At 36.5% G+C, this 16136-nt stretch overlaps 1 protein-coding gene across 1 annotated transcript; it reads right to left on the bottom strand.

Annotated features, from left to right (window-relative positions):
• Positions 1 to 9316: 9316 nt before the first annotated feature.
• On the bottom strand, positions 9317 to 15919 carry LOC105212617 (protein three rows). The gene is made up of 5 exons (XM_011184705.3): positions 15423 to 15919; positions 13449 to 15356; positions 12555 to 13385; positions 12300 to 12488; positions 9317 to 11227 (listed from the first exon to the last, which is right to left on the bottom strand). Exons 1-5 carry the CDS (start codon positions 15738 to 15740, stop codon positions 9557 to 9559), a joined length of 4917 nt encoding a protein of 1638 aa, XP_011183007.2. The 5' UTR covers positions 15741 to 15919; the 3' UTR covers positions 9317 to 9556.
• Positions 15920 to 16136: the final 217 nt, after the last annotated feature.

The raw sequence follows: 16136 nt of genomic DNA, 5'->3' as shown, positions 1-16136 counted from the left end.
TCGCTTTGTAGCGTTATATCCGGCGCGCATCTAATATGTATCTATATGTATAGAGTCGACGCACACGCATTCAACCGGATGACGGCGGCGACGTGAGTTCAACTTCGAACGTTTGAAATGCGCAAGGTTTGACCTCTGGACTACCTTTCGACTGACCTCCTCTCTTTGTGTGTCCAGTTCCGTCTTGCGAAATACTTTCTTCGTCTATTCGTTGAATCTTCTCAGTTCCACTTCTCCTCCACAAATCGATTTCTGTGCTTTTATCTGTTGTTAGCGAAGACGTCGCTTCGCAGACACGATATACGAGTTATGTACGAAATTTAGTGTGAACAAACAAATTGATACGAAACGTTCCAAAAATAACAAGAAAGTGTCGTAAATCCAACGAAATTGTGTTGATTGTTGTTTTGTTGTTAGGTAAGTCGTCGCTTCTTCGTGGTGTTTAACGGTTTTGCTGGATCGATATTTCGAAACAGTCCGCAACTAAATTTTTATTGATTTTATTTTGAAGCTGTTTTTTATAAACGAAACTTTTTTTGCTTTACAAGCATACATACAAACACACGCAGGCGCTGTATGCTCTTCCGTTGTGAGTTCGATAAAAATAGCTTTACTTTTCACCACTTTACTATGCGCCAGGCATGCAGTTATTTATTAACTTTAGTTTTTTTTTTCAAACGAAAAAAGCACACCAAATATATTTCTTTTTTTTATACGTTTGAGACTTTAAGTACACTTTCTGGTTCGACACGTCTGTAGACTCGTTTTGAAATGAAGTCTCTCGCGCGGCAACGCAGGCATTTATACTTTGAGCGCGCTTGGCTTTGAGCTTCACAGTGCGAGTTTCATGCTAGTTTGAGGCCCGCGCGCATGTGGAAGAGCAGCTGGCAAGAGAACATGCTTGCTTGGAAACTCGTCCCAACTTAAAACGAGCGCACAAACAACGCAACAGAAGACTAGTAGCTTCCAAATACACACATAATATAGAGGCAGAGTAGTTGTTAGTTTATATATTTATATATGAGGTGCTTCAAAAAATAACGGGATTTTTCAGTGTTTTGGAAAAAATATTTTTCAAGTTGTATTAAAGAAATTACGGGAATTTTAATTAAAAAACAAAAATTTCTCAAGGTATGTTCAAAAAATAACGGGAATTAAAATTTTTCGAAAAAATATTTATTCGAGGTGTGTTCAAAAAATATCGGGAATTTTCATTTTTTGAAAAAATATTTCCTCAAGGTGTTTTCGAAAATATCGGTAAGTGTGAGCTTTTTAGAAATGAAAATCGAAAAGCTCGAACGAATACATAATAAAAACTAGAAAAAAAATTTGAGAATTGGAAATTTCAAAATTCCCGTTATTTTTTGAACACAACTCGTATACATATATATATATATATATTTGAATGTCTGTAAATATGTATACACATTGGTATGCGGAGAACATCAACAGCTTGCTAGTTCCCGATCTAGTGAGTCAGCAAAAGCTAGTGAGTAGCTAGTTAGCGCTCATCATTTTGGGAAAGCAACTAAGCCACACATAGTTGGAGTGAGCTACTAGTAAGCGCTTGAGAAAGAAAGCAAGTTTCGGCTCATCAACTTTAGCTGGAATACACTGCCTCTCCCGCTGTGTATTCGCTGCATTTGTTCGCGCTGCCCGTTGGCTGTTGCATGTTGGAGCGGTGGAGAGTTGTCGATATATTGCAACACGACGACAACATGCTAGACGAAAAAGTCGTTCAACTTCACCGAGACCTTAGCCACATTTTTATACGCGTTGAGTGACGTTGCAAATTTATGTTGTTGTTGCATTTCAATAGTAACGAGTAAATGCTGACATTCTAGGTGACTGCATTGACGACGGTGTTGACTTGATGATCGATGCGGGGGTTTTGACATGCGAAAAAAAAATTAATTAAAATTTGAGATTTTATTGAAGAATACAATGTAATGCATTAATCAATGATTTAAAAAAAAACAAATTTTCTCATTAGCATAACAAAGGCAGCTAAATTAAAAATTGGATTTAAGAAATAAAAAAATAATAATATTAAAAAAATGAATACGAAATAAATTTAAAAGTTAAAAAAAAAATCAATTTAAAATTATAAAAAACCAGTAACGAAGGGCTAAGTTCGGGTGTCACCGAACATTTTATACTCTCACAATTTATTAATATAACAAACAATTTGCTTCACATATTCGGCATATATATGGCATAAAGTCCATTGAAAGTTTGAAAACCCTAATATTAAGTATATCTGAGATATATGAAGTTATGACCCGATTTCACTCATTGTTGGCACGGAGACATATTATTAGAAGAAACATATTCCCTCAAAATTTCTTCAAAATATCTGAGAGACTTAACTATAATTTCGGTAAAAAATTTGTTAGAATTACTGAGATCCTCATATGCGATATATAGGGTCTTGAAAACTTATGGACCAATTTCGACGATTTTTAGAAGGGCGATGCCACTCTTTAAATATAGTATTTTTGCAAAGTTCTGTGCCGATATCTTCACTAGTACTAACTTTATATATTGTAAAGTAAACTATTCAGATCAACTTCAGAGATCTGCTATATGGGAAGTAGGCGTGGTTGTGAACCCACTTAAAATTTTGTATTCCATTTTGAGTCTAGCACCATCTTTATAATGCAATTTAAGGCTTCTGGTGGTTTTCCTTACTGAATTAAACCATTTTTAGTAGTTTTTAACATAACCCTTTTATGGGAGGTGGGCGTGGTTATAATCCGATTTCCTCCATTTTTGGACTGTATAAGGTAGTACCTAAAAGAAACGACTCTAGAAAGTTTCCTTGATATAGCTTTGCGAGATATGTACAGAAAACTTAGCAGGGGGCGGCGCCATGGCCGCTTTCCCAAAAAAATTACATCCACATTTGACCCTTCATAGTGCGATCCTTCATACCAAAATTTATTAAATAGCTTAATTTATGGCTGAGTTATAGCTTTGTATATGTTTTCGGTTAATGCCATTTTGTGGGGGTGGCAGTGGTCCGATTACGCCCATTTTCGAACTTAACCTTCTTATGGTGCCAATAAATACGTCTTCCAAGTTTCATCAAGATATCTCAATTTTTACTCAAGTTACAGCTTACGGACGGACAGACAGACATCCGGATTTGAATTTTACTCGTCACTCTGATCATTTTGATATATATAACCCTATATCTAACTCGTTTAGATTTAGGACTTACAACCAAACGTTATGTGGACAAAACTATAATACTCTCGTAGCAACTTTGTTGCGAGAGTATAATAACAGAAAATAAATTTTCATTAAAATCAAAAATAAAATAAAAAATTTTGAGAATAAAAAACAAATAACTTAAAAAATTTCCAAACTGAAAAACCAGTACAAAAAACGCCAAATTGCAATTAAAACAATAAAAAAATCTCAAATTGATCAACAAAAAAAATGCATTTTAGCCACCACAAAAACAATTTGACACAATTAACTTTTGAGCGTGATTAAAATTTTTGTAATAATAAGTGCTCACATATATTAAAAAATTCTGACAATTTAATGAATGCGTGCAAAAAGATGCGCAAAAAATGACAACTGATTACGCTGAAAGGCTCGTTTGACACACACAAAAAGCCCCAAAGCAATGCAAATTCAACTGCAAAGCTAAAAGTAAGGTTAACCCACATTTAAAAGGGACTTATTTTTTTATATAACATTTTCGAGAAATTAATTTACATATTTTTTTGCGTAAAATAAGTGAATAAGTTGCAAATGAATTCTGAATTAATGAAGCAAAAAGTTAAACTAAATATAAAATATAAAAATATCAAAAAATTAAATAAATTTAATTATTTTTATTATCCAACTTAAGGGGCTTTAAGGTTAATTAGCATAGCATTAAAATTTCCAAATATTGTATAAAATAATTGGGACTAAATTGAAAAAGCCAATGAACTAAGTTCGTGTTAATAATTCCCCCGTCTGATGCATTGTGAAATCTAGAATCGTTTATGTCGTTGTTGTGTTAACATATTAAAGTGAGGTTGGGGAGATAATTTCATCCATTACATCCTGGATGTACACAATTAGATTTCTAAAATTATTAAGTGTGTAGTGAAGGGTTTTTTAGACATGTGCTTTTCCAGAAGAAATAAAACGAATAATATTTAACGTTATAGCCAAGAACTTAGCTTTATTATAAAGATAAGGGTCAAGTTACAACTGTCTAAAAGACCTACTCTGAAAAAAGTATGGCCACATTGAACCCATACGTCCATAAAAATACCCATTATTTGTTATGAAGATCGCAATCTGGTCTATTAACGAAGTAAAATTAACTTACGAGAGCGATCCGAAAGGGTTTTTCGATAAGAACGGTTTGGGATATCAATGGAATTATTTATTCCTGTGAAAGTACATTCGATGCCATTATGTATGGAACTCGATTTATTTTTCATGGCCACCACGGCCACACTTGCAGAAGTTTAGGAGTTTTCTTGAGATAACACGTTCACCAAACTTGGTTTTCAATAAATCGATTGTGACATACGCTGTGTGACTTGTGGCGCAGTCCTGTTGGAACCACATATTTTCCAAGTCCATATCATCCACTTCGGGCCAAAAATATTCGGTTATCATTAAGCGGTCAGACAGAACGATTCGGTAGTAAATTTTAATAATTTCGACTTGTTGTTGGATCGTATATCTTTCAATGATGAAATGGCAAACCTCACTGAAGAGAAATGTCAAAAGAATGGGAAAAAATATGGCGTCGTTTGCTGTGCCTATCGATCTACATCGCTTTTGGAAAACCCTTTACTTAGTCTATAAAAAAAAAATTGGAAAAACAAAAATTTATTTCTTAAGTTAGTATACTTTTAAATCGATACCCTTGTCCAGCTGGTGTTCCATCTTCTCTAATACATTTAAATATCTGCAAAGTCTTCGTCTAAAATCCACTGTTTCGACTGTTCCTTGACCTCTGGTGTGTAACAGTGATATACTTTCCCTATGTTCAATATTTTGAGCAGAATATACATATGTAACCGCCGTGGTATTTTAAAATTCCTATTGACTCAGCTACTTCGTGCACCTTGAATCGGAGTTTTAACAATATGAGATCGTGATTTTGTATCCTGTTATGGACCGTGGTAGTTGTTTTCCGGACGTGTTTTCTTTCTGTGACTTTTCCTTGAAACTCAACTACTCAATCCAGCGTACGCACCACAAGTATATTGAGGTTAAGGAACGAAATATACTAAAGGAAGAATCCATATTAGTCAGGGACTATTTCGATTACCTCCGCATAAAATTGTTTCCGATTACGCAGTAAAAAAATGCCTATTTGGAGCGGAATATAAAGACTATGAAGCTATATTACGACAGTCATTGATTCGTTTCAAGCAATTTCATGGGAAAAACTCGGGCAGATGAATAAAAATATTTGAACTTAACCTATAAATATGAATTATTCAATACGGAATGATACAAAGCGTCATAATATGCAATTTTGCTACATTTGTGCAAACGCAAATGACATGTGCCATAAAAATTAATTAAAAAAAAAAAAACAAAAAACAAATAAAAAATCCAAATCACTAGAAATTGAGATATAAAATGAAATTCCAGCGAAACGCCAAAGCAGCGGCGCTAAGCTATAAATTTGTATTTAATATGCTCGTGTAGTAAAATACAACAACAAAAAAAAACAATCAGAACACAAGTGAATATATTTGAATGAATATTAACTAAATATAAACTTCTTCCAGACTTTGGTTTAGAGGAATCACCGCTGCCTCCTGCTTATTCAATCGAAATTCTCCGAAAAAAGCAAAATAGAAAAACAGAAAATCATTTGCAAAAACAAATATTATTTCGGGAGAAATTTGTGTCGCAATTTCGAAACAGGTTTTTGATAAAATTCCAATCGCACTAACAGCGTAATGCCGCTCTGCCGCTGCTGACGTCCACGCCGTCAACGTTGTTGTATGAATCGCCAGTAGCATTTATTGTTGTGTGTGGTTGTTGGGAGCCGTTTTGTTTCATTAAAAAATGTTTTTATTGTTTTTGTATTATTTTTTTGATGTTATTGTTGTGTGTTTACTAAATGTAGCCCGCAGCGTGTTTTACTTACTGATTGTTCGCACTTTGCACTTATTTGGCATTCATTAGTGATTTACTCATTCAAAGGTGCTGCGGGGACAGGTGTACGGGAGACAGCTTACAGGCATGACGACTGACGCATTACTTGCTTTGAGAAATGTTTAACATTTAAATGGGTGGTCTTTTTGATAATTGAAAAAAAAAGTAAAAGAAATTGGGAATTCCAGAATGTTTCCCCGACGTTGTTGTTGTTGCGCATGCGCACAATTAAAAAATATTTTAAAGAAAATTTATTGCAATTTGGGAATCCCTGACGCTGTCTTCGCAAATAAATGTGTTAATAAATTGTTGATAAATTACCACTCCCATAGTGAGTTGCATTGTAGTGTCGCTGGTGTGTCATTTAAGTGCATCAAGTGGGCGCGACTGGAACCATCTTTTGACTGGTTTACCGTTACTGCAGTCGTCAACAACAAAGAAACCAAAGAATTTGTTAAAAGGATTATTTCGTGACATTCATAAATTTATGCGATTTTCGCAAGCAAACGATTAATCACACCCAATTCAGGTATTTTGTGGTATTTTATATGTAAACAAAAGACTTAAGAAACGAACTTGTTATTCCTTTTTTTGCATTTAAATCGGTATTTGCGGGGTGTTGTGGGTTTTGAAGTTTTATACAAGTCTGCGAAAATTAAAACGTATAGAGTTCGTTACTGATGATTTATGATCTGGTGAGGAATAATATATTTACCTATTTGAATATATATAAAGAGGAATTTTTTAGACTAGTGATTTAGTGAGAATTTAGCTTTATTATAAAGATAAGGGTTTGACACTGTGTTTTAAAAATAATATCGGATAAGTGATCAACGTAGCTGTTTCGAATAAATTTCAGCCGAGAGCCCCAATTGTCGACTACTTTTGCAGCATTAGAGTAAGCAATGAACGTTTTGTGTTCATTGACGCATGAAATGGGAGTCCAATTTGAATATAAATCAAGTAACAGCTGTGGAAAAAACCAACACCCCGAAAAAAGTATTTCCACACGTCTAAAAAAATGCATTATATGCATATATGCTTGTATTTGTATTAAATTTCCCTCGGTAGCATTTACGGAAATTAGTTTGGAACAATTCGTTCTTATAACAACGACCACAACACCATTTAATCGACCATATCGATCTTTTGAAGTCTCCTATCTCATCATAACCTCAAAATATGAGAGATAGTTCGGTTAGTAAAGCTAGCCATTAAGTAATCAGACTTAGACAAATAATGGATTTTGCATGATGGTTCACGTCGTTGCCTTGAAAACTTCACTAAAACTTGCCGAATAAGTTTTTATAATAAAATGTTCCCAATTATTTGATTATGTTATTGCAATTTGTTTTGTTGTTTTGTTGCTGTTATAGTGATATAAAACAACAAATATATGATTTTGAGGGACATTGATGAGTAGGTAGTTCTTGTCCGAATATATACATATACATATATACATAAATACGGCCACAGGAGCGAATATTATACTTTAAAATCCGTAAGCCCATACTCAAATTAGTTCCAGAATTTCATTTCAAAAAAATAACATTAAAGCTGGACTGAAAATTTATGTTAGAGAGCTGTTATAAAGGTTCGTGTTTTAAGTTTAAGTTTTCAATATTTATTTTATAGGAAATTTGCTTATTGTACAAGATGTGTGCAAGTAAAATTACGGAAAAAAATTCGGGGATTTGGAGAGTCCAATTTTTTAAATATTTTTATTTTGCATGTCTCTGAAGTTTCTTGCTACTCAAGTTTGCTACAAGTTTCAGTAGCAGCCGTTAAGGTTAGATGTATTTTTATGAGATTTTAGATTTTCGTTCTTGTTCGTGTATTCTTAGCCAAAAACAATACTGTAACGATGCAGCATCCACATTAGTGAGTGACATGGCTCCGTGTGACTTGTTCCTATTTCCAAAAAGAAAGGGAACCTTTAAGGGCCGTTGTTTTACAAACATACATGCATACATACCAGAAATGGCTGAAAGAGCTAAAAGCTATCCCAAAATCGAGTTTGAGAAGATTTTCGTCGATTGGAAGAAGCTCTGGTATAGGATATAGGACTATTTTAAAACCGACAATATTAATGTAGAATAATACGGCCCTAATCTCGTTGTCGTTGTCGTTTTAATAGTCGTTTCTAAGTCGTCGGCTTTCTTATCGTCGTTTCGTTCCTAAATTGGTATTCTTGAAGTATATCGTAACACCTAAGAAAAGTTATCGAAATTTGTCTACATATTTTATATAGTATACTTTAAGGCGCTCTTTTCCCATATAAAAATTTATTTCTTATGTAACGAGACACATTTTTACAGCAGTCCTTAATGGATTTTATGCTATTCTCTATTGACTCTAAATAACGTTATCACTTTTCTAAAGTCCTTGGCATATGCAGGATATTTTTCCATTTTAGAAATTAAAATTTCAAACTGTTTCCGATTTGGAATTTTCATCTTCACTTCAAATATTCCTTCAAACAACCGCGTCGTTTCTATGTCGCTCACAATTATAGTAACGACAAAAAACGACTGTCTCTATTTCGTTTCTATAGTCGTTTCAAATTGGGGAATCTCAATTTATTTTCGATAAATGTCGTTAACGCCAACAAGAATGTCAAATAGGCGTTCTTAAGTCGTTTTAAAACGATAACGGCAACGGGAACGTTCACGTTTCCCGTTATTTTTTGAACACATCTCGTTAATATACGAAGTATAATATGTTACTCATACGCTATGTTGAACAATTCTTATTTTATAAACATTTTTTATAAAATATTTCTTCAACAAGCAAGGAGTTTCCTAATATTTACTATCTATACAAAATTTTTATTGCTTTTGTGCCACGATCCACTATATTCTAAAAAAAAGATTCTAATTATAGCCTTTTTCTAACCCCTGCTGGATATTTTATCTGAAGTTTTTTCGTATGTAATAGTAATAGTAATAGTAATAGTAGCAGAAACTGGAATGTGCTTGAATAGGCACTTGGGCTGGATCTATACACATATTCGACTATTCGATTGTCCATACCGATGACATCTGGATAGTAGGATATCCGGTTAGAATTAGATGGTGTAATTTTCAGTTATCCGACATACGAAAATCTGTTTAGAATTCGTGTTTTCAGATTATATATTTGTAAACAGAAGCCCAAGCAAATGAAAGTTACAAAACCAAATTCTGTTATTAGTTTTCAGGTCATTTAAATAAGCGTCACCTTTATTAATTTTTTGGGGATATTTGCGCATACTTAATTACCATTTGGTTAAAAATATAAAAAAATCTAAAATACAACACTACAAAAATAATAATGAATTGGGTTAGAACTAGAATAATTTAATAGTCTAGCAAAGAGTGCTGCAGTAATTTAACTACGTAAAGAAAAAAATAACATGGTAAGAGTAAAAATTCAAATATAACTATTGTCTGGCACGCCTGCTTAACGTACGGCTAACGGTCACAGGTGGTGCAACGTTTTCATCGTTATTGTCGTTGGACGCCGCTTTGCGTGTGGCGCGTGCGCGACCACGTGTTGCGTTCGCACTCTGCTTGTCCTTGCTTGCGGCTTGCGCGGCGGGTGACAAAATCTTAATTTCCGTTTCTCTTGTGATCACTTTGAGGGTGCGCACCTCGGTTTTGGTGCGCGTGCGTGTCTTTGTCGTTGTCGACTTCTTATCCTCGGTTATTTTGATCTTTTCCACAACCTGTATTTGCGGTTCGCACGGTATAAGTGTTGTTGTCTCACCAGCGGCTGACGAAGCGCTCACTTCGACTGAAGCGTCATTTGTATTCGTCTCTCTACTATTGCGCCTGCTTTGTGCGGCACGCGACGCTTTTTTGGTGGAACCTTTGGTATTTGTTGTTGTCTTCGGTGGTGCTGTTAGTTTACCGAAAGTCGAATCGGGCGTTTTAAAAGAGTCAGTGTCGTCGGAAATGTCTATCACTTCGGGTGTGTGTATTCTTTTGCAGTCTTTTTCTTCTTTCACTTTGGTTGAGACACGCTTAGTTGAGGCTAATGCCGGCTCCTCATCGCCCGCCAAGTCTATGGATTCAATTTTACGACAAATATTCAATAAATTCTCATTATGGCGACTGGCTTTGCGTACGCTACGCTTATTGTTCGACATGGTTTCTAAATTTGCAACTTCATTGTGCTTACCGCTACCGGCATCATCGCTGTCCACAAGATCAACGGATTCGATACGCTGACAAAGATTCAGTATATTGTCAGCATCCGAGTCGGGCGTTGAATTCGATGAATTGCTGTGCAAATCACCAGCAGCGGCTCTTAATTCACGTAGCTTCCTGGCAGTCAGCGATTTTGTGCTACTTTTTATGCCATTTGTAACGCCGGTTTTAGCGGGTGTTTCTGTCGCCAAAAGTTTCCTTGTCTTCCGCGCCGTCAAAGAGAGCGTTTTCTCTTTAGTTTTGCTAACCTCTGGCAGCGGTGCAATAGCAGCACGCTTAGGCGTATGCTTGTTTAGACTCTCGTCGCTGTCGTATATTTTGAATGCAGCAACTGGTACTTTCTTCGCCGTTTTAATTGGCGCCACTACTGGCGCTGCCAACAGTGTTGCGTTCTCCAAATCGGGTGACACATTGAAGGCCAACGCGCGCCGCAAACCGCCATGACTCTTAGCCTCTTTCTTCGCGGCCAACTCTTTCTTGGTAGCGCGCAATTGCAGAAGAAAATTTATGTGATAAACCGTATCGACATTTCCTTTAACGCTCGTGTAGCGGTGCAATCCGGCTTCGAGGCAGCTGAGTGCCTTTTCGTATTTCTTATGCATGCGCAGATAGTTGACGTAGTGCTGCATGCTCAGCAATTGTATATTCTGGAATTTGATGCGTAGAAAATTGTGCTGCTTGCTTTGTTCATGCTGCTCCAACCATTGTTGACTAGAGTCATAGAAATCCTCCAATTTGTCATGATTATCGGCTAGAAAGTAGAGTCTTGCGTTCAAGCAACCAACCATAAAGCAACACCATTGCAAAATCTCATATTGTTGCAATGTGTCGTTGCTGGTTAGTTGAAGATAGCGTTTGAGACTACTTTCGGCCTGCACAGATGGACTAAGTGGTATCTTCAGCTGAATGCAAGGAAGAAAATGCAAAGAAAATTAAAAAAAAAGTCAAAATAAAACTCGATTTAAAACAATTATATAAAAAAGAAGTAAGGAAGCGCTAATTTCGGGTGCAACCCAACATTTTATACTCTCGCAAGTTATTTATGTAATTTTATTAAAATATTCAACTCAATATATTGGCTAAAGTTCATCAAAATTACAAGAATATAGATTATATGGTGGCTGAGGTAATTTCTGGACCAATAGCATTCATTTTCAACAAAAGGAAAGAGGTGTCAGATGAGTTGGGTTCTTTGGGCTGCAATTGCAGCCGGTTCTACATTATCGGAATTGACTCGGATTTTATCCGACAAAGGGCTTTTTTTTCGACGATCTAACCTAGTTTGGATCGGTAAGTGGTTGTGTTCCGATATATTTACTGGTGCTTAATTTATAGATTGCTAAATGAACGAATCAGATGGGCTTGAAAATTGTGGTATGTGGGAAGTGGGCGAGATTGTAAACCGATTACGCTCAATTTCAAACTGTCTTATTGGGATGCCAAATGAATGTTATGAACCGAATTTGTCAAAATTGGTCGAGCAGTTTCTGAGATATGGTTTTTTGTTTGGTTTATTAAAGCATTTTTAGTAGATTTCAACATAACCTATGTATAGGTAGGTAGGTGTGGTTGAAATCCGATTTCTTCCATTTTTATGTACACCTAGTAGAGGGTTAGGCCATGCCCACTTTCCCAAAAAAATTACATCAAAATATGCGCCTTCCTAGTGCGAACCCTTGTGCCAAATTTTACTTTTATAGCTTTGTTGACACTTTATAGGTTTTCGGTTTTCATTTTGTGGGCGTGGCAATGGTGCGTTTTACCAACCTTCTCATGGTGCCAAGGAACATGTGTATCAGTTTTCGCCAAGATAACTTAAGTTTTACTCAAGTTATCCGTTGCACGGACGTTGAACGGACAGACAGACATCTGGATTTTACTAGTCTCGTTATACCTAACTCGATTAGTTTTATGACTTATAAACAACCGTTATGTGAACAAAACTATAACACTCTCTTAGGTTTATTAACATACCGTTTTTATGGGCGAAGCATATAGCGGTATCATTTTGCGTAGTGGCTCCACGCCCGAGTGCAACAACTCCGCCGTATTGTAACCGTTGGGCGCAGCCAGTTTCTTTTCAGCGGCGCGTGCTTCACTTAACTGCCGCAAATCGTCGATATTTTTTGCACCCAATATGTATTCAATCAATTTTATCTTGATCTGTGGATAAAAAAAAATTACAATTTAAAATATATAATTTATAATAATATCGGTTAATAAATTTACCTGCGCCTTCTGCACATATTCCATTTGTAAATTAATCCATGCCCACATCGCTAACATTTGTATGATGCGCAAAGCCGAACCAGATTGCAAGAGCAGCTTGAAGGTGCCAGCGAAATATGAGTTCACAAAGTGATCACACAAACGATTGGCCGCACACTCGGCCACCTCCTCTACCAGACTCAATAATAAAATGGTATATGACACCAACTCACTGTTGGAGAGTTTAAAGAAATCACCACGAAAGCGCTCCAAAGTATCTTCCATTTCACGCAGCAGGCAACGTTGTGAGAGTTGAGTGTCTCCACGATCTACAACACTATCCAAATGCTTCCATAAAATGCGAAATTTCACAATATCAACTGTACCGAGGACCACATTATATTTGCCCTGTTGATTAGGCAGCGTTGCGTGTGCCTGTTGCACATACTGCAGCAAGGCTTGTGCGTAATTCAGATGCCCAGTGCGTGCATAGTAGTGTGCCATTTGGCAGAGACACATCAGTACATGATTTTGGTAACGTTTAATAAGCGTTGGTAACTGTTTCAAGGCGTGCAATAAGAATTTTTGCTTGTGTGGCACTTCTATACGCAAATCAATGGCATTTTGCGCATTTTGAAAGTATACACTATTTTCACAGAAATAAGAGAGACTGCGTATTGAATTATAATCATCGTCTATCAAATTTGTTATGCGATAGTGTAGCAGCCAAGCATCAGTAGCAACATCCAAATAACCAGCCAATTGCATGTACAAAGCAAGTGAGGTTAGGTCTTCCACGATGGACTCCCAATCGATGTACACTTCATTGCTCAGTATGGGTTCGCTGTCAGCCTGTAAAGCAGAGTATTAATTCATAATTTAGATTTATATAATATATATAAAAAATGGGTGTACCTTTTCATAGAATACCCGAAACGCTTGCAATGCTAACTCAGCTTGCTTTATAAATTTGATTTCGTGTTCCACGGTGATCGTGTTCAATTCCTTGCGTTGCCATATATCCTCTAAAGTATCTTCTTGGAACTTGATTTCTGCTGCCAACGTGCTCTTGCGTACTTTCCATGCATCATGCAGCAGCGCTGTGTTTATATGCGCCCAGCAGAGTTGCTCCAAACGTGTCAAACCCGCGGTTTTCTCTATCTTCTGTTCTAATTCCTTTCTAAGTTGTTGCAGACGTGTAAGTACTGCGTTGGGTAGTGCACCACCAACACCAGCACCACGCGCCACCAACACCTCAGCATACAATGAAGGACTACAACGCATTAAAGTTGTTTGTAGTTGTTCACTGCTCTTATGATACTTGAGATACTGTTGTGTCTCCAACCAATGCAATAAGTGCTTCTGTGGCGCTTCAAGAAAAACTTTAAATGGACTGTGACTCTCCATGGCTAATTGCAGTATACACTGGCCAGGTGACACATATGGCGAGGCGGTGTGGAAGTGTCCAATGCGTGTACGCAATGTATTAATGTCGGGCCAAGCACTTTCCTGTAGCATTGAAGCAATGTGTGCTACATGTAAATCTAAAGTCAAAGTTGTTTCTTTCGTTTCCAATGTCATTTTGTAGAGACGACGCAGTAGCATTGTCCAATCTTTAATTGCGAATTTATGACGTATGCGTAAGAGAAACTCAGCTAATGTAATACATAGCCGCTTTTGGGCTGGCGTGCGCATATCCAACGTCAGTTGTACGATGCGTGCGTAGATCAATTTCAATTCTGCCGTATCGGGCGTTATACAGGCTAAAGAATCGAGCACACTGACGCCGTGACGCATCAACGTCAGCAATTGTGTGCGAAAACTGACAAAAAGTTCTGCACTTTCCTGCGTTGTGTCATCCACTGCGGCGGCATAGGATGAAAAGGCAGCCAATGAACTAACAACAAATGAAATTATTGTGTGTTTTCTAGCGCTGGTGCAACAATCAAATTTTAATAATTTCGTTTCGGTAATACGTGGCGCTAAGCGTATACAGCTTAATATTATTTCAAAATGCGATATATAACACTCAATGCTGTTCATGTGTTGCCAGAAAAATGTGAAGGGTGTCGTGAGGTGTTGCTGCATTTGCGTCAATAGCACGGCAATTATAACAGGCACATCGGTGAACCAACGCTCTTGCATTAACAACTCTCCATAGCGTTCGAAGAAAGTAGTTAGTTTTTGACTTAGATCTTTATATATATCTTGAAACTCGCCAGGATTTGGTAGACCATAAACCAACTTCACCAGATAATATAATAGTGAAAACACATAATTGGCACTTTTGTCACTAGCAAACACTGACATTTCGCGACATGCGCGCAAATGTCGCAAAGCCAATTGTTGCTGCAACCTATCCGGCACATCCAATTGAAAGAACACGGTGAGCGCTTCTAAATGACGTTGACAATGTGCTTGTAGCACTTCCTTTGACGGTTGCAATGTACGCTCATCCTTAAGTAAAACGAAGAAAGCATCATACATTTGTGTTTTATTGGCGGATAGTGTTGCGAGATAATTGAAAACCGTAGAAACACGTTTTGGCACCAGATATTGTATGAAATCTGTTATTAATTCTGGATATGTAAAATTTTCACTTTTGTTACATTGCAACATACGCACAAACAGTTCTTTAAGCGCTTCTAATATGCTGATTATATGCTCTTGCGCTAGTTGAGCATTCAAGCGTACGTGACTGTGTTGACAGAGTAAGTGTTGCAAGAACATGCCTAATACTATTTTATAGTCGCCCTCACTCTTCAGATAATTGGCGTAACTTGCAACAAGGTCACATATACTTTTAGCCTCGGTAAACATTTTCTATTCATAGAAATATAAATGTAATGAAGATGTAATATTGTTAGTAGACTTTAACTTTTATCTCACCTTATCTGCCACCAAATGATGTAAATAACGCAAATGTTCCAGGTACATTGTCCAATATTTAGTGCTCATTGTTGGTTGTATATGCTTTCCCAGTACATGAACCAATGTATCACAGTAGACAGCATAGTGTTGGCCCTCCGGTTTTGCAGCGACAGTACAAATGGTACGCAATGTTGATAATGCTAATTGTATTTCGTGCCTATTGGAATCCTTACTCCCATCTTGCTGCAGTGTTTGAAGTTGTTGCTGAACCCGGTGCATTGCGCTGACGGCCATTTCACGCGTGCCTTTAAATGCCGCTTCATATTCGCTCGACATTCTCAATTATATTTATTTAAACTTACATATGCGATTCACGTCTAATTAATAAATTTTATTACACAATCACAATCAGTCGTTCTCTGTTTTTAAATTGAAAATCAATTATTTGTCTTTTGGCGCTTTTGCAGCACAGCCAACCTTTTTGTGAAATATCTTAAGTGCTGCCATTTCACAACATGAGTGTTGCCATTCAAAACGGTTGAGGCAGCACCGAAATGCCTCAATTTACAATGAAATAGGTAAAATTGTTTTTAATGCTAATATGTTTACATTTTCTATAAAAAATATTTGAATATACATTAAAAAATATAATTAAGTTGTAAAATAAATTTCAATAATCTTAAATATATATTTATATGTAAAATTTGTTACACATATTGAAGTTTTCTGCAT

This window comes from Zeugodacus cucurbitae, chromosome 6, assembly GCF_028554725.1.
Source record: "Zeugodacus cucurbitae isolate PBARC_wt_2022May chromosome 6, idZeuCucr1.2, whole genome shotgun sequence".
In the NCBI taxonomy this organism is placed as follows: domain Eukaryota; kingdom Metazoa; phylum Arthropoda; class Insecta; order Diptera; family Tephritidae; genus Zeugodacus; species Zeugodacus cucurbitae.
The sequence above is the reverse complement of the archived record's forward strand: the minus strand, read 5'-3'. Positions and strand labels throughout refer to the sequence as shown.